This window comes from Zonotrichia albicollis, chromosome 1 (genome assembly GCF_047830755.1).
Source record: "Zonotrichia albicollis isolate bZonAlb1 chromosome 1, bZonAlb1.hap1, whole genome shotgun sequence".
In the NCBI taxonomy this organism is placed as follows: Eukaryota; Metazoa; Chordata; class Aves; order Passeriformes; family Passerellidae; genus Zonotrichia; species Zonotrichia albicollis.
In genome coordinates this window covers 114824105-114844019 of record NC_133819.1, presented here as the reverse complement: position 1 = coordinate 114844019, position 19915 = coordinate 114824105, and the positions used below count along the sequence as shown (strand labels likewise).

At 40.7% G+C, this 19915-nt stretch overlaps 1 protein-coding gene across 1 annotated transcript in view; it reads left to right on the top strand.

Moving 5' to 3' along the window:
* Positions 1–8284: 8284 nt before the first annotated feature.
* The window catches only part of ALKAL1 (ALK and LTK ligand 1), a 39020-nt gene continuing 27389 nt past the window's right edge, over positions 8285–19915 (top strand). The window contains exons 1-2 of the mRNA XM_005479289.4: positions 8285–8626; positions 9535–9857. Of these exons, the coding sequence (XP_005479346.1) occupies positions 9545–9857 (313 nt within the window). The 5' untranslated portion in view covers positions 8285–8626; positions 9535–9544. The remainder of the gene's footprint in view (positions 8627–9534; positions 9858–19915) is intronic.

Sequence of the window (19915 nt, the reverse complement as noted above, 5' to 3'; positions counted from 1 at the left end):
TGACACTGGTGTAAAATGTGTTATCTGAATTGTGGAGGCCCTTCAGTGGTGAACAAAAAGAGATCCAGTGGAAGATATTAGGTAGGCACAGCTTTGTTCCCATAGGGTCTCACTGCCTGGACTTATGGCAAACGATGCAGTAATTCAGAATAAGGAATGTACAACCTCAGCACAACTTCCAGTTTTAATATTATTTTCAACTAAACTGAAAATAATCTCCAACAACAATACACTGTGTAATTAACACAGCTTGACTTTGTCAGTCAATCTTTATTCTTTTAAAAATGTCCAAGTCAATTTGGAAAAAGAACTCCACAGGAAAAAAAAAATACATCACCACCACCAAAATTAAAAATTATTATTAAAATGAAATAATTAAAAAACATTAAAAGTGTTACTCAGCTTCTTTATTAAGTTGTCATAGATCAGGACAAAAATTAATATTTAACAGAGATTTTGGATGTGTTTAGTATGGTTTCTTCTTTCTTTCCTTGGTAACAAAGAACTTAGTAAATGGCTTTCTGTTTGTTAGAAATATGAGGGACATGTAAAAAACTACATGAGTGAATATATTTGATATTTCAGCTGTAGTGTCATGTGTCATTTTAAATGAAAAAAACATAATGTGGGGGATGGATGGCTGAAAAGAGGAAGGCAGGATCAAAAAAAGTATACCAAGAAGGAGCTGAGGCAGCTGAAGGAACAGGTTAAGTGATGTTTTAAGACTAAGGAGTAGCATGACAGGAAGTGCAATAGAAAAGAGGACAAAAAAAGGTCAAATTGAAGATGGTTAGGAAGATCTAGTTCTTACTTTTTTTGTATGATTTTGGAGCTGAGTTCTTCAACAGTCCAGTCTTGCAACACAGTAGAAAGGAAGCAAAATTAAATGCTTGCTCTTTTCAAACTTACCAGAAAAAAACCCCACATAAAATTACAGAATGTGTAATTTATTAGTTCCTCTTATGACAATCAAAAGCTTTAGTTGGAATCAGGGATATGGCAAGGTCCTTAAAAGCATTTCAAACCTGGTGCTAAAAAATGAAACAGTTTATTTCTTTTATTTATAAGATTGAAGGACACTTTTACATAATTTATCATAAGAAGATTTTTCTCTGCCATTGGTAGAGTTTTTACAAAGTAACTTTTATCAAAGGATGGACATCTAAAGAAATAAGGAAAATCAGTTGATCAGTTATTCCTTTGAACCATTATTTAGTTTAATAAGAAGTCTGGGGGTGAGAAGTGGTAGGGAGAAGATAAAGCCCTTGGTCCCACTGCCCCACTACCAGAAGTGTGCCAGACCTAGAAGTAGTCTCTAAAAATTAACAGGGACTATATCAGAAGTTATAGGAGCTCTGCTCACCTATTTACTTCCTATTGCTTTAATGCCATGTTCTCACCTGATGAAATAGGAACTATTCCTTAGGTGTCCCTTTGATGCCTTCTTTGCCTCAGGAGGCAGAGAGGAGGAACAGATTGGTATTTTTCCCTTCCCTTTGAGTCACTGGAGATTTTCACAGCTGGAGACAATATGTCAAAAAGATCCATTAGTAATTTATAAAATTCTCAGCTGCTTGGCTGTGTATCATAATCACAGGTTCAGCTGTAAGTCAGTCACCAGGGCTGGAGTCATCAGGAAATTTTTCCTCTAGGTTAGGTAGGCAGAAGAACTCTGACATTCATAGCAAGGGGATGACCTGCTTCCTCAGGTTGATTTATTTTAAAAATCCCTTGCTCATTCAAGGCTGTGGCATTGTTCTGGATATCTTCCTGAAGTATCTTCAGACATTATAGATTTGCTTTTGGCCTGTCACAGGCATTTTAAATTTGCTCTAGACTATTTAATAACACTGTGTCATCTGAAGTCTGCAGGGGCATGTGGAGGGCATGTTTTATACTCTGTCTGAAGCAGGTCTCTATTGCACTCTTACAGCTTCAGATTTGTGGACTGAATGACCACGATGGTCTTTTACAAATTCATGTTCCTATATTAAAGAGATTCCTAACATTAAATTTCTGTGTTCTGAGTAGATATTTTTAGACCAAGCTCAAAGTTCTTCCTCATAAACTTGTGTCTTTTGCTTTAAAGTATTTTCTTTTCCAAACTTAAAAGCATATTCCTTAATTTTCTTCAGTTTCTGTTATTCTTACTGAAGTCTGAATTGACGATTAAAGTACAAGATTTGATCAGCAGTCTGACAAGTGAGAAACAGTATTATTTGAGATTCTTCTTTCTGGCCATCAGCAGCATTGCTTGGCTAACTCTTCTTCAGGCAGGAATCCCCTCTCAGAGAGCTCCTCTCTCTGCACGTGGCTGTGTTCTGATTGTGTCCCCTCATTCTCAGCGCCCATATTGGCCAGCAAAACAGAGACCAATTTTCTTTACCTCTTTCCAGTCTAAAAATCAATTCCTGCTGAAAATCTCTTACCAAATCAACATTGATGTGCATTTTATTCAAATAAACATTACCCCACTAACATTTTTAGTATGAAGTTCCTCTGAAAACCAGTTAATCCACTGAATTCAAACCATGTTAACATTCAAAATTCTTGTCTAAACTGTCAAGTGGCACAAAGTCAAATGGTTCATAGAAATCTTTTGCATTGAAACCATCAATATGCAGCAGGTCTGGAAAGTTTGCCAGTCTGATGAGAAATCAGAGACGAAATCAGCAAGGATTCACAGGAGATGACTGTGGAAATCTATACTTAATGTAATAGATAATCAGAAAATATCTTTTCTGTAGGGAATGGCATCAAATGTCTTAAATTCTGCTTTGGAAGTAACATGAAGCTAAGCTGGAAGACTGTTTCATTTGGGTCCCTACAGTTCATTTCTTCTAAAACTTTCAAGCCTCCTCTTTCACCACTGACACAACACTTACATCCATTTTTTCTTGTTCTGTTTTAAAAGTTGATAATATCAGCAGTGGAGGTCAGTGAGCTCTAAACTCAGACCACTCTGCTGCAGCACACCTGGAGTGATTCTCCATCCGTATTGAATGTAGCCCTTGAACTTTTTCATCCACAAAAATCCCTGCGTTCAGGCTCTCCTGATGAAGGCTCTCATCGCAAGATGAAATTAATTTTTTTTTTTTTCTGAATCAGTAACTCCATTATTTGAATGCCAAGTCTTGATACTGCCTTTGTTGCCAAGCCCTGAAAATGTCACTCAGTCTTTGGTGTTGTTGAGAGGAAAAGTTTGGGTAACGATCCTCATGTTGGTTGGATGGATCTCTTCAAGGAAGTCATGGCACCTGCACAGCTTTTCGGTGTCCTGGTTTGTCCTTGTTACCAGCCAGCTTGTTACCTTGTTACCTGGTGTTCTTGTTACCAGCCAGCTTTTTGGTGCTGTCAGGAAGTTGCTGTCATGAATTTGCTGTCCCAAGGGGCATAATGGTAAAGATGTCTTCTGTGCCAGGCTAGAGGTTTAATTTAGACTTGCTGCGTCTGCAAATAAAATCTTTTAGCTGCTATAATGACAGGTGCAATAAGCTGTTATTACCTCAGAAAAAGAACTTCTGTCTTTTGCTGTGCATCTGACAGAGCTGAGGAAAAGGCTCAAACCAGTGGGACAATTTGGTATCTAGTTTTGATATTCTGGGGTCAGATAACAGCAGGTGGCTGCAGCAGGATTCTTTTGGTGGAGAGTTTGCTTTGTCCTTCTTAAATGTAATTCTGGCCAAAATCAAAAGGTGACAACAAACCAAGCCACTATTGGATATTTTTTAAAAGTTAGCTAAGCTGTCAGTCTTCAGAGTCATGGTAATAGAAATAATTGCCTTCATACCTTCCATGTTCCAGCCTTTGTGAAGAACTGCAAGCAGCTCAAAGGGTCCTTTGAGCAGATAGATTATTTCTCAGCCCTTGAGACCAGTTGTCCTCAGCACACAACTCTCAGATCCTGGAAAATCTTTCAAGGTTTTAAAGTATTTTTACTTTTCTTTAGAAGATTTTGTCCAGGGAATGATTTAAAAGGCAAGCCATGTTTATTTCTTGCTATTAAGTTCTCAATATCAGCTCTGCTAAAAGAAAAACTATTTGGGTCAAGTTCTTGTGAAATAACATCTACAGACTCTGGTGGTTTGTCCCATGTGCCACCTTCAGCTGAACAGTCCCAGCTGCAGACAGTCAGTCAGTGCAGACACAAAACCTCCACTACTGAAACTGTTTCAGGAAAAAGAAAAGAATATAGAAGGACTTATTTCATAGTCCTACCAAACTTGGCTCCTCAGTGTTCTCCCTAGGTCCTCTCTGCCTCCTGCTAAACAATTTGTAGGTTAGTTTTCAGGTTATTTTTTAAAATCTCTATGTCAGAAATTTCTTCGTGTTTCCAGCTCAGCCTTCCAGACCACAAGGGAGAAAGGGGCCTAAAAAAAAGACTCATTATACTGTAATTGAGGGTGCAAAATATCCCCCAAGCCATAAAGGTGACTTAATTGTAGAATTTATTAATGATAAGGCCAGTAAAGATCATTACAGCTTTGTAGTTAAAAATGCTTAGATACATTTGTAATAATAAAACTTAAATGTTATTCTTTAATGAGAATTATGATGATCTTCATTATATGGAATAACCACTGGAAGCCTCTATCTAGAGTTCAATTAAGAACATGCCACAATTCTCTGCTGTGCTACTTCTACCAAAAATGTTCAAAAAGTAACACCAAGTTATGAGAGGCATAAGTTTTCATTTAAGATATAAATACAGCACACTGATTCTCACATTTCTTTTAGTGACACTGTTTTACTTCTTTAGCTGTATGGCCTTCCCATCAGAGAGTTCATTAGCATGACCTGTGCTTTAAAAACCACTCACAAAAAACTTCTATAGATTGATAGAAACAAAGGACTGCAAAAAGTATTCAAAACGCCATCTGATCAAGTCCTCTGCACTGAGCCTCAACAGGCACACGTGTATGGCTGTGTAAAAATTCTGATTTTAAGGAAATGCTGTGATCTGAAAACAGCTGGAATCCTCTGTTACTTATCAGAAATTACAACAGCCTTGGCTAATACATTCATATTTTTGAATGTTTACTGCCTTTAGTTTACTATAGTTTACTGCCTTGGCTAATACATTCATATTTTTGAGGTGATTTCTCACTTCTTCGCCTCTCCTTTAGTAACAACCCTGCATTAAATCCCTGCTCAACAAAGTCAACAGGAAAATTCCCATGAACTTCCACAGAAACAGGTATTCTCTGTTTTTCTTCTTGATTTAGATGAGTGACCATGGAAATCTTTGGCTGACAGATTTATGTAGAGACAGCAGGACACCTAAATTTTAAATCACTTTAGCCTGACTTTTATTTGAGTGTGCACTGTGGGAATACATTTAGATAATTTTTATATTTCAGTGTAAATCCCGAGGTAAAATGTCACTTCTAAACCCACATTTAGCAATTTTTCATTTAATGGATTTGTGATGAAGGGTTGAGCTTAACGGGAGAAATTAAAAGTTTTTTTGCTGAGCCCTGATGACATAGATACAGTTGTCTCTGCCTTGAGCAAGGGAAAGCACTAGATCATCTCTCTGAGTCTCTGTCAGCCCTATGATACTTCAACATAACTAGTTTGCTTTTAACTTCAATCAGACATACTTGTGGCTAAGGCACACCACAAAATAAAAAGATGTCTCAGGAAAAATAATGTGATGTACCTGTTTAAATCTGTTTGCTACAGGAAGCAAATAACCAGATTTATTTAGGCCCACTACTAACAGGTTTTCTGTTCCTAAATAAGATATGGAGAGAAGCCCTAAGAAGTTCTCTTTGATGTGAATCTCATGCTGAGATGCTTTTTCCAGATAATGATGAGGAGAAACACAGGAGCTGCTAACAAAAGGGCCAATGAGAATGGGGTTTCATCCTGCCAGAATTGCTCAGGATTAGTAAAACATCATCCTCTGGATGCAGTCTGGTCTTCCTTCTTTCAACTGCTCTCTGATGAATTCACATATCAAAACAACTTAAAGGAGACAAGGCTTTGCACAATAATAGAAAACAAATCTTTTTTGTTTGTTTTGTTTTTACACAAGACTTTAAGGTTCTTGAGCATAGAAAGAATCTGAAAAAGCTACTTAAAACTTGTGATTTAGATGTGCTATGGTTCTAATTGGTTCTTTTCATTTTAATGCTTGTCCCTACTCCTACAGAAGTGGATGAAAATCTCTGCAGTAACTTCAAGGGCTGATAGATCTGCCTCTCAAGCTTCTCAGCAGGGATGCCCACTCTTGTTTTCTAACCTTCTTGATTATTCTTTTGAAAATACCAAAAGATAACATAAAAAAGTAATTAAGTAACCTACCTGTTTATTTTGTCTAACTTAAAACTAATTAAAAAACAGTTCATTCCCCTCTGGGTGGGTATAATGTCCATCCCAGGAAAGAAGGATACAGATCTTCCAAAGGAGAGAAACAAGTTACAGCAGAGGTAAAGGACAGGGGTGAAACTGGGTGGCTCATAAAGGGCCTAGTTGGGTTCCAATACAAATCTTCAAATAATAAACATTTAAAGCTTAAAATAATCAACATTTAAATTAAAGAACAAAATTTAAGGGCCTTAGTATTTGTAGCAGCATTTTTATCTTAGGAACCTGCTGCATGGGGTGACATATTTGAGAATCTTTGCTGAAGGGGTTAGAAATTCCCCAAACTGGCAGCCCCAGCATGTTGTCCATCAACATTAGATAGTCAGCCATGCTAGTCTGCAGACTCCCTTAGATATTCTCTGGGGCTGTGGGTGAGAATAGAGGGACTAATTCCTTGCCTTTTACAATACCACTTTTAATCCTTATGAGTATCCTGCCATCTGCCTCAAAGAGACATCCAATAAAGACTTTGGGATTTTTATGAGCAGCAAAAATATTCTGTCTTAGCAGTGCCACATGGATTTCCTTCCCATGTGACCTGCTTCCAGGGACAGAAGATGTAAACCTAGTCCATGACTAGTGACAAAGTTGTTCAGAGGAGCGCCAGTCAAGGCAATACTTTGGTAGGTTCCATAGAAAAATTCAGTTCCATTCTGTGGTGTCAATATATGTCTCTGAGGGCAAAACAAAAGAATAGTAAAATAATAGAAACAAATGAGCAAATGGAGAGAAAATTTTGGATTTATTTTGCAGCTGGTTAATTAATATGCTGCTTTATTTCTCAGCTGATTAGTGCTCCCCTTTCCCTCTTCACTGAACTTAACCATCAGCCTGACAAAAGTAAACTCCTTATATGCACCCAGTAAGATGCAAAAGCAGGAAATCACCTAGCAGGAAAGACAATGGCACCTTGCTTCTGTTATTCTGGAAATCCACAGATCAGACCAGTGCATCTTGTGCAGTACACTGACCTCTAAAGAAATTTAGTGTGATAAAACCCTTTGTATGCCTTTATTAGTTAAACATGGTTTGATCTCCGATCTTTGTGGGATCACACCCCCAAAGGTGAATGAGGATGGCCCAAGCAGAGGATGATGTGGGGAAGAAGCTGGTTCCCATCACCAGCAATGACACAGTCCCTGTGAGATACAGCCCAGAGCGTTTGCTGCCTGAGACAACTAGAGAAGGGTATGAATGAAGGAGCTTGGGGAAAGAGACAAAGTTCGTAGAGAAGTGTTGTGCGCCAGGCAGATTCAGAGTAGTTTAAACCTCTTTTAAATCTAAATTCCCCATTTTCACATCTTACAGGATATCTCAAATATTTTTTTCTTCTTGTCCCACTATTATTAAGCAAATATCTAAGTGGTAACTTGTGACAAAGAGTTATACTTGCAACAAAAATACCAACATAAAATATTATCTGGTAAAATTTGAAAAATGTGTATTGCTTTTCAATCTGTCAAGACCACCTGCATTCAACTGTTCTTTGAAAAATTGAGATTGTATTTACTAATTTTAGGGCTTTAGGAGGCAAGTTTTTAAACCTGTGGGTTTAATGGTTTTGTTAGGTCACTACCTGTTTTGTGAGCTTTTCATTAAGAGTCATTGTCAAAAATTAAAAGAGCTGTTTCGAAGAAGCAAACTTTTACGAGATTCATGGTTTGTGAATTCACCTGCCAAAGACAGACTACCACTTTCCTTGACATCAAAACAGAACCAAATTTATACACACTTCAGACTTTGCTCATGGCTTCTTGGTTCAATAAAAAAAGACGGGAATTAAATAGTTTCCTTGTTGTACTCCCAAGGGAATCCCGCTAAGTTAAAGCACATTTTAATCTCTTGAGCCGGCAGCTTTATTAGTAAGCGTTCCCCAATCTTCGGGGAAATCTAATTTCACAAATAGATCAGAGTCACTTCAAACGCAGCTTTCAGTTGCCATCCACCGGGGGACAAACGGGGAGGAGGAAGTTTGTCAGAAAAGACCCTCTCTGAGCCCAAGAGTGATTACCAGAGGTGTCTCCATCGACTGCCACCCACCTAAAGTCGATAGTACTCAGATGAGTACGCCGGTGTGGACTATATAAGAGAAGCGCATGGCCCTGAAGGGCGCATCCCCCATCTCCGGGCGCAGCACCGAGCGCCCCACTCCGCGCCCGGCGGAGCCTCCGCGGGCACTCGGGCTCTGCACCGGCGGCACCGCAGCTCGCTCCGCAGCCCGCACACACCCGGCCGCGCTCGCCTCTGCCTGAAGGTAAGCGGCCCCAGCCCCGGCTCTCCGGAGGGGATCTCGGCGCGGAACGAGGAGCTGCCGCTGCCTCGGCAGCGAGCCGCGGGTCGCTCCCCGGGTACTCCCGGGTTTGCCGTGCGCCCCGGCACGGCAGGGAGGGAGAAAGGGAGGGAGAGCCCGGAGCCGTCGGGAAAAGCCGGCTCACTTGAGGCTCCGGTTAACTCCTTCGCCCAAGAGGATTTGCAAGGCAGGCCAGCTAGAAAACAGTTTGTAAATAACAGAATTTCCCTCCCTCCCTCTTAATCCTGCCCGTTCTCTATAATTAGAATAGCTTACTTAGGGCATTAAGTGCTGCTCTCGAAGCCGCAGCCTGTGGTAATTGTTTTCGCCCTTTCTACCCTGATGTGCGGCACTTCCAATGTAACCTGCCTCTCAGTGAACTCCATCCGGCTGCCGTCCGTGCTCGCTCCCCGAACCCCCGGTGTGGCAGAGCACAAGGCTGGCCCATCCCGGGGTCTCCGCCGGCATAGCCAGCGGGCGCGGGGACTCCGGGGCCAAAAGGAGCCGAGCAAATTCCCCACAAACCCTGCACCGCGAACATGTGCGGCGCGCTCAGAAACCTTCCCCTAATCCGTGTCTATTAAACGCAGCCTCCGCGGAGCCGGGCGAGCGCGGCGGCACAGCACGGGGCTGGCGGGGCCGGCGGGTGGCGGCCCCTCCGTGTCCCCTCTCCGACCCCCTCGGTGTCCCCGCTCCGCGCCCCTTGGTGTCCCCGCTCCGCGCCCCCTCGGTGTCCCCGCTCCGCGCCCCCCGTGCCCGGCCCCGGGCGCGGAGCGGCGGGCGGGGGTGCCCCGGGCGCGGCATGGGGGGCGGGCGGGTGGGGTGCGGGCCGGGCCCGGCGCTGACCGCCTTCGCTCTCTGCCTCCTCCCAGCGCCGCAGAGATGCGAGGGGCGAAGAAGCGGCAGGCGCTGCCCGCCATCGTGCTCCTGCTGCTCGCCTCGGCCCCGCCGCCGCCGGGCGCCGAGGGCAGGGACGTGCCCGCCGCCGGAGCCGAGCGGGGGGCGCTCCTCGACATCCTCCTGCAAGCCCTGGGCGACGAGGGCCGCCCGCTGCCGCCCCGCCCGCCGCGCAGGGAGCGGGTGATCTCCCGGCGCTACAGCGGCGGCGGTGCCCCTCCGACAGAGCCCCGCGCCGCCGCCGCCGCCGCCGCCGCCCCGCCGCCCCCGCGGCTCCTCGCCGCCGCCCGGCACGGAGGTAAGAGACGGGAGCCCTGGGATGCAGCCCCCTCGGATCCCGTCCCTGTCGCTGCCTCCGGCGGCCGAGCCCGACGGCTCCTTGGCCGGCGCGTCCCGCTGCGGGAGGGAGGGAGCGGGAGAGCGGAACACGGGTCGGGGATGCGCTCCCACTCCCGGGGCAGCGCGGCGGGGGCTCTGCCTCGGCTGAGTTCGAGCCCCGCTGAGGGCAGCACAGCCCAGCCCCGCTCCCCGGCCCGAGCTGTGAGGTGTCCGAGACAGAAGGGAGGGAGGACAGGGTCACTGGGGCTTCGGCACCTTCGGCCGGGAGGTCAGCTTGCCACCACCATTGAGCTACAGCCCCTCAGAGCAAGCCTTCCAACTTCCCTGTACTGCAGCCCAGCACTGGGGGAGACCTGTTTCTCCCCAGTCTTAAGAGTGCTGCTCTGATGGGCACAAAGAGAATAAATGACCAATCTGAGCGACAGCTCTCTGGACGTACTCCTTTAAACTTCCTCTCCAACTTTGCTGGTTCCCATGTGATGCACTTTCGCAGGGCAGGTGCAGAAGATCCAGACCGCACTGGGCATGGGGCTTATTTCACCTTTCAGAGGATGCTCAGACTGGGACAGGGAGCACTGGCTGGGGCGACCCAGGCCTGGCAGGGACAGCAGGGACAGTTCAGGACCAAGTACAGCTGCCTGGTGAGTCACAGCTCTGGGCCAAGCACAGCTTCCTGGTGACAGTCCCACTGTCCTTGCCCAGGAGACTGACACTGCCAGGCTTGATGCAGAGCCCTGCAAAAGCATTTCCTCATGGAGTGGAGCTTCCTGAGGGGTTTGTGTGAGTTAGGATGGTGCAGTGTCACAAAAAAGGAGAATCTAGTGACTGTCCCTGGCTGCGGCACACTAATATTTTTCTCTTGTTGCCTGCCACAGACCTTGCTGGAGAGAAACCACACTGAGGAAACCCAAGGAAGTTTAGTTTCTTAGGGATTTGTGTCCCTGGAGACCGCCCTTGTGGCTGATTGCTGGTAATGGGTGAAGCTGAGTTGCAGCCCTCCTCAAGTCTCAGTGGTAGACTTTTTTTTGTTCAGTAGCCTGTTTTAAATGAGATTAAGCTCCATTTTCGAAATCTTGAAGTTGGGTGACAAATTGAGAAGTTAATAGGCAAATAACTGATTTGTAGGGTGGCACTTGCTCAGAGACATTGCTGCACATTGTAAGAAAACTGGGCTAAAATTTATCCTTCAAAAAGCAAGCAGTGCTCTGGCCGTGGAGGCTTCTTAGCCTGATCTGCTCCAGGTATTGCACTGTACATCTGTAAGGGGTTGTAATGTCCCAGTGAGCTTCCAGATATTCTTGCTTTTCCAGACCGTAAAGTCTCTGGTAGTTATGGAAAGGCAGCCCAAACCAGATTGCCACGGATTTGTGTGCTGACGGGAGAAGATGCTGCAGGTTATCAGCATGACTGGTCATAACTGTTTATTTACTGTGGCTTGAATTCTTTATGTGCTGTGGACAAGACCACAGCCCAAGAGAAAAAAAGTAAAATGGTTTTTCGCAGCAGAGTACATGAAGTCTTACATTCTTCTTTTCAAGAGTATGAAAGATAGAGTAGTATAAACCTGAGAATTAGTCTCAGGTTTATACTTTGCCATAATTATTGCAAGAATTATGTTATCAGGTGGTTTAAGGAAAAAATTCTGTTTTGAACAGCAGCCTCTCCCATTTGAGATATTTGCTCTTAACTAAATAATTCTATTTAACTATAGAAAGTAGAAATATTTCATAATATTTATGTAACTTTGAAGGGGAATTTTCTTAAACCCATCAGTATTATACACAGTAAGATAGTGTTTTCTGTTAGTTATTACTTTTAATAACTATGTTGTACAGAAAAGGAACAGACGAACATCCTTAGAGAAATTCTCCAGTTGTCTCTGACATAGGTACAGTGTCCTAGGGCCAGCCACAAAGGTCTCTTCAGCCTAGAAAGAGCAGATCCAAAGTTTGAATAATAGTCCCATTTTTATATTCATCTCATTTTTTGTTACCAATACCAAGGATACAAATTAGTACCTGTCATGATGGTGTGTACTTGTTTTTTGGGATAGAGGACTGTGACAAGGCTTTTCTTACAAGTAATTAACTCATTTTTATAACTCCTGTCACCAACACATGAATGACAGCTTTTTACTCCGGCTGTTAGTACCTGATCACCAGCTGAACAGAAGGCTTATCTTCCCCTCAGACAGGAAAGTTGTTGCATTCAGTTGAGTATTCAGCCAAGCATTTGAAACTGGAGTTATGTATTTTTATTGTCTGTAGCTGCTGAAAATCAAACCCAAGTGTCTGATTTAAAACACAATTGAGCAGCTAATTACTTCTTTTGTTTGAAACAAAAAGCTTCTGGAGTAGTACTGTATACAGAACAGAGAATGCAAGACAAATGATTTCTGTGTGTTTTCTCTTTTCTTTGGGTCTTTTCTGAGGATGCTACTCTGTATTATCAATGAGTTGAATAGCAGGAGGACTGAAATGTGCTTCCCCTCCTGTTCTCTCATTCCCTCACTTTCAGGACTCTCTCCAGCTTTAGTCTAGCCACTCACTGAGCTGCACCTCCACACTCACCTTTCTTTTATTTCATTTAGGGGCTTGGCTAGCTATTTGTATTGTGAGAAAGCTGACCTGGAGTACCACTGGTGAATTCTAGGGACAGCACAGGGCAAGTGGCTACAGCACATGTCCAGGGGTGAGCTCTGAGAGAGGATAGGACCTCCTCCTTAGATTGATGGGGTCCTGCTCATTTAGCTGAGGCTGCGATGGAAAAGCACGTCACGCACAGGGCATCTTTGATGAGGCAGGAAAAAGAAGAGTGAAACACTTACCTGCCAGACATTGTTCATGTAACACTCAGTTCAGATGCATAAAGAGGATATGAAAGCAAGAGTGGCTTTGTTCTGTGTTTTCCCATCTGGATGTTGCCTGCAGGTGGTTCATGGACAGCTCTTGGGCCAGAGCTATGCCATGGGAATAAGAGTTGTGCTCTACTTCCTGTGATTTTGTCACAGAGCAAAGGGGCAAGCCTGAATAGAGTGGACACTCAAACCTGCTCAGCTGCGTGGGACAGTGTGATGCTCTGACCTGCCTGCAAAGGACTCGTTGGTCTTTCTTGCCCCTTAATAACCAGGGTTGTATTCCATGGCATGTGTTCCTAACCATTAGAAAATTTGTGTCATGGTTCTTGTGTGACACAGAACACTTACAAATGCAATAGAAATACCAGTTTCACCAACAATTTAGCTGTCTTAACTTCTTATCTCTTTTATCCCTACACGTTCAAAAGTCTTATCTCTTATCTTTACTTGGTGACCTGATTAATGAGAATGAGCACTTACTCTAAACAGTACCTTTAGGAGAAATTTCAACTAACCAAAAAGCAAGCTTCATATTTTCTAGGATTCCTGGTAGGATGTCACTAAAAATACAAGTTGTTCCTTAGAGTTATTATATCCAGTAGGATTAAAATTTCTGTCATAACATCCTTTACTTGCCTGATTTCCCTGAAGTTTTTATGCTTGAGTGTGATTTTATATTTTTCACTAAGAAGTGTCTTAAAGTTTTTTAGTCTTAGTCATGAAAGCTCTTCAATGGGTAATCTTTTTTTATAACCATCCCCTGCTTCTGATGCATAATTGTGGTCAGCTTTTTTTATGAAGAAAGCATGTATTTTCACAAAGGCAAGATTCAGCTTCAGGTTATTTTTGGATGTCACATCAGGGGAACTAGAATAGTTTGTCATTCTCCTTCAATTTTCTTTGTTACATTTATCCAAACACTTTCCTCAAAACCAGAATAGCTTCCATGTAATTAGATTTAAAGAATCTTGAGAAATAAAAAAATCTGCTTGGCTATTCTTTCCTTACATATTATCCACCACAGTGGAGAAAGGAGCTATCTGAACTTACAAGCATTAGGGGGCTGAAATTTCCCTTTTGTCCTGGGAGACCAACAAGACATTTTAAAACATTTTGAGTAGTCATTTTTCAAGCATGAAGGAATGAAGACAAATATTGCTCTGAGTTTAATAGTATGTTCAAATTAGCCTCCTGAGCATATCTACTTCAGATTTAGAATAACATATCAGAGAAGAGAATTTGGCCCTCAAAATATTTAAACTTTGAGGGTGCACTTAGGAGTTCAGTTTTATGCCAAAATTTCTTACACATCAGCAGCAGAAAACTGTAAGTTGTCCTATGACATAGTGCTAGTTTAACCATTATTCATCCTGAATTAGATTTGAAAAATATGTTTGAGTTTTATTTTAGTTTATGGTTAAATCAAACCCATATATCCAATGTAAGGCATAAGAAAACTTTTGGTTTTTTCCTCACTTAAAGAAATCTCCTGTAATGATAATTTCTCCTGTAGTGATAATTACAGCTGGAAGTCCCTAATTCTGAAAGATCTGCTGTGCCTAATACTAAACTGCTTCAGTGAATGTAATTACAGATTTGGAATAAAAAGAGGAGACCATTAAGGAATATAAACTGTGTCTCTAAGAAATTAAAATATATGATATGACATAACACAGGGTTCTTTTTAATACTTAAGTCTCATCTGATAATTATTCCTGTTAATAAGCTAGTGGTTTTTTTTTTTTTTTTTTTTTTTTTTAATGTATTGTGTTAACAGGAATTGCTGGGCATTCAGGAGACTTAGAAGCTTAGAAGAAGATAAGAGTTAATAAAAATTATAGAGAGTTTGGTGGGAAGAACTATTATCTCTGCTTGTACCATGGTTAGGTGTCAGTTCCACCCAAAAAATACAAGTGAATGGGATAGATTTTCATTTCCTTTGATGAAAGGAAGTCCCAAACACTGCAGAGATTGTCTGTTCCTTCAGTTCTGCGCAGTGCTTGGACCAAAGATGGCTTTGAGATCTCACACCACTGCTACATTCCTGTCCCTGCCTGCTTGGGGTTTTAGGTGTATTGTGCAAAATTACTTTTAACAGCAATACTCTGTGCTTGGCAAACACAACTGCCAGACAGTAGAGCCAGGCCACTGAACAAAAGGTATCTGAAGTCTAGGATGAAACAGAAGTCTTCCATATCGTGGTGGAGAATACCAAACCCATGGACCTACCCTGAGAGCTGATGAGGGAGTGAGCAAAGATAAAGTGTAATTATTGCATACACGGAGACCCAAAATACAGAGAAGTATAGAGCAGTGCTTCAAATGAAGTGAGCTCCTAGGGGCTTTGCTCTCTCTCCCATTAATCCCAGTGAAGGATATCTGAGACATTGTGCTGTCCTGGCACAAAAAGGGAGAAGCCTCGTTGAACTGCAAAACCCTGAGCAGCAAACATTTCAGAGTGCACTGTGCTGTCCCAGGACCAAGACAGGATGTCAGCATATGGAAAAGCTTTTCTGTTGAGCTATTGCTTTGATAAATATGAGGAGGTCTTCTGGGTTTTGTTTTAGTCCTATTTAATATTTTTATAAGACTTGTATTTAGCATGACAAGACACCCTATTACTAGTGGGTGCAGCTCTGGCCCCAAAAAAATGAATGTCAGAATTTTCACTGTATTACACCAGGACTTCTCCAATATGCAGCAAAGTGAATAGCAAAGAAATCAGAAATTTTGTTTCAAAGTTAATCTGCATGCATTACCATCTGTAGTTGAGGAGCAGCATGAATTTTGTATTAGTCTAGCTTGGCCCTGAGCCTGTGAGCAAATTGAAGAGCTGATATACATATATATATGTATGTGTGTGTGTGTGTGTATATATATATATATATATATACACATATATATACACACATATATATAGTGTATTTTTTTCCTTTACATTGTGCACAATTTGATTTTTCTATCAAGAAAGAATGGCAGGTCTCTGTGTTTTTGTGGTTTGTTGTTTCAGGCGCTAGTCTGTCAGGGAAAGCCTCTGAGAAGTGGGAGAAGGGCAGTGCTCAGGTATAAGGCTTTGTAATACATTTATTGTTTGATAGGAGGCCTCTAGTACTGTTTCAAGTGTGGAGATGATGTTGCTTTTTAAATAAGCATGTATACAGGGAAAAGTATATGAAAAAAGGATTATACATACATCCATGTATCTAGGCACACAGACTCCTCTTTTAATTAATAAGGTTTGAGGGCAATGTGCATGAGAATGATGTGATGTTTTAGACCCACATGTGATTTAAGAGATATAATTGGTGAATTATATCTCTTAAATCACATGTGGGTCTAAAATTATGTTATTAATGTGAATAATATTATTAATGTGAATTATGAAGGCTTATCTTTTCTGAAGTACTTAACTCAGCATAAAAATAATTGCAAAGTAGTCATCACTGTGGAAAGCTATAAACAAAACTTCATAACCAATGAGATGCCTGAGAAAGATGCACCATCTACAAAAAGAGCCACTGAGAGGCTGCAGAGAGAAAGGAGTGACTGGCTCCACGCCTAAAATATATGCAAGGCCACTGTCTTGAGATCATTTTATTCTTAAAGAAGATCTCTCCAAGTCACTTAAACGTAGTTTTTGGGAGGGGAAAATATCTCCCTTTTTAACACCTGTTTTCTAGAAAAATAAAATTTTTGGGGGTTTATCAATACATTTCACAGAAGTAAAAATACTCCAAAACTGAAATGGAACATTATCCTATATGAATGATTTGTAAGACTTGTTTTAAAACATACCGAACAAGTACACTTCAATAGTCATGGTAAATATCCTCTTTTTCATTACATGCATTCAGATGACATTGTACTGAAAAAAGAGAAAGAAAACAGCTGTTTGCTGATGTTTACATTTGGTGGTTGATGGTTAGGCTTTTCTATTCAATTTAAGGATGAGTGCTTCATTTTGTCACTTGTGAATTAGAGGTTACTACTTTTGCGTATTTCCTAGAGGTTATTTACTCAAGTTTTGTGGGTTTTTAATGATGGCCAATTGGAAAACAGTTGCTCTAGTGAGGGGTTTAATTGACTATTGATTACATACCCAGGGCACAATTCTTTAGATTATAAACAAGATTTAACACATGAAGGAACCAAGCATTTGATTGATTAGTGTCCATTTTGATATTATCTCATGTTTTAGTATGTCTGCTTGTGCAAGGAAGTCATTGATGTGCAGTGCTCCACTGATTTTACCAAAAGAGTGCTTAAAAATGTGTTTGCTTAGTATGGGCTTTAACACCAGTGAAAATACTGTTTGGAGTTACAAACTGTGGCTACTATTTGATCCTAATTCTTTGTTTTTAAAGACAGGGTCAAAATGTATGTAGCCAAGCAAAACCCACTCATGGTAAAGGCACAATTTTGAATGCTAAGAATAGTTAAACTTTTTTTTGTGTCTTGCTGTTGTTGTTGTTTTTTAAAGTCTAGTAAGTTTTTCTTTCTCAATTCCCGTAAGTTGGTTCTAATGCATTTTAATATGTGTTGTCTTACTACATAGTTTGAAATCTGTGTCTTTTGCTTAAAGAAAAACATTTAAAGTTACATCAGCAAAGCAATTATTGTCATGTTCCTTGCAGATTTTAGACAGCATCCTGAGTGACATAGCACAAATCTAATTAAGGCTTTGCTACTCAAATTATTTTCTCCTTTTTTACTCAAGCCCGTAAAATAAAGTGAAAAGCAAAATAAAACCCTACTGTAAAACAGCCAGACAATTTTTCTTCCTTAACCTGTGCTATTTATGATGGCTTTGAAATGAAGTGTTAGAAAATGCATCCTTGTCAGTATATGTGGCAGTAGTGGATGTATGTCCTGGATTAGTAAAACCCTTAAATCCCATTGGATTAAAATAAGTAAGGAGATAGCTGTGATGTTATTACTCTAATCATGATAGAGTAATTACTTCTTAGTCTGTTAATCACATAGCATGCCTAATACATGAGAGACTTCTCTGCTGTCACAGAAATTTCAATTTAGGAAATTTAGGAAAAAGATTTTCAGAACTTGTCTTTCACACAGTGAACAAAAAGTGATGACTAATAAGAGGGTTTCTTGTAACCTTCAGGGAAACCTTCTGGGTCAGAAGGTAATCTAGAGCAGGCTTAATTGCCTGCATTTGATACTTGGCACCTGAAGTTTCAATAGACTAGTAAATGGTCACTAGTAAATTAGCAAAGTACCACAATTTGGGCTTCCCATTATTATATGATCAAATGCCAGGTTTTTATATAAAGATAACATGTACAGTTTTCCCCCTTTATTCAGTACCAAGTCACTTTTCTAGATATCAGTCAACTTTCATTCTTTCAGAAAAGGGATCACTACAAAATAAATAATTTGTGTTGATAAGACTGGCAAAGGTCCAGCAAATTTACACTCAGATCTACTTCTCATGAACAGGGTGGCTCCACATTACATACATGATGGAGTCACTCCATGCATGGATGTGTGATTCAGCTGCATGTGAATATGGAGGATCACTTATGTAAGATGCAGTCAGGGCTTTAAAAATCATTGAAATAAATCCAAACTACACATTTATTCTGAAGTCCACTGTTCCAGAACTGAGCATCTAATGGCAGAAAAGCCATCTTTACTTTTGGCTGGGATAGCTGTTTTTTTCCTGTCAGAACAAGGAGTGAGAGAGGGAGAAAAGCTGAAGATTAAATTGAAGATTAAATATTACAAATATGTTAAGTATTATCTTAGAATAAATAGAAAACTTCTCAAGTATTAGGGGACCACTTTCTTTGCAGTCACACTCTATCTCAGAATGCCAGGATGACAGTGACAGTGGTATAAAAAAATCAGAGAAATATTAAAGTTGCTCAGTCACAAACTATAGAAAGTGTTTTCTGCTTTTAGATTTAAGGTTAGCACTTTCTGCTCAGTACCTTTTGGCCCATTGAAATGTATGTTTGCATGTATATTACACCTGTTTATGAAGATCAAACTTCCAGTATTAGTATCTGTAACTAGTTCACTATCTTTGATTCACTTATATGTAATATTCACATAAAATATTTTGATCTTAGTTATGCTTTATAAGATGTCTCCTTATGTAACTATGATAGGGTAAAATGACCTTAGCCTGAGTATAAACCTGACATATGATCCCTGGAAACATCTTTAAAGTAGTAGTTTAGAATAAACTATCTATGATGGAGAAATGGTACATTATTAATCCACCTGTGACAGTTCTGTATCTGTTCTAATTTTGAAAGAAATAGAAACATTTCTAAAATAAGCACAGGAAATGTAAAGTACAGTTAAACATTACCGTTTGCACAGCAATCAACCTGGAGCCTATTCATATTTAGAAAAAAGAGCAGGGTCTAATTAAGCTCTGGCAAACTCGGTTCTATTTCCTTTCACACCAACAGAGTTTGCTGTGTTTGTCAGTGCTCAGTTTGGCTTGCATGCAGTTAAGCACATGTCATCAGTTTTCATTCAGTCAATTCAACTGGTTCATATATTGCCTTTGATGTATTGCAGCTGTTCTTGTGTTTAATTTATGCAAATATTCCAAAATCTACATTTATTAGCAGCCATGATAGCTAAACCAAAATGTTTTGCATAGAGTCCTGCACAATTGCTCAAAGTGAATTTCCTCTTAATACTTAGATATATGTCGTGTGTGTATCTTATCCTATAAGTGGTTTTGCCTTCAGTCAGGAGCCCTCCAATAACTTTCCAGGCAGAATTTGGGGTCTCTGGATTCATCTGAAATATCATTTGAAATATCTTGATAGTTTAATGATTCTGAGTAGCTAATAGACAAATTAATGAAAAGTATTTTCTGTTGCATAAAAAAATAGATTTTTTTTTCAATAGATCAGTTTCAATTCTATAGAATAGAATAGGGAACGATAGCTTCAGTAAATAATGCCTTGAATAGTTCAATCTGTTTTTTCTATATGCCTCATTATTTTCAGTGAATTATCCTTTTGTAAGTTTAATGAACAATTAGCATTGTAATACATCTTTCCTCTTGGAAATGGGGAAGTACATATTCACAGCTTAATATTCAAAATAGCAAGGGTTTCAAAATACCCACATTTTCTCATTTCAATTATTTGAGGAATATGCCATCCTGTTTATTA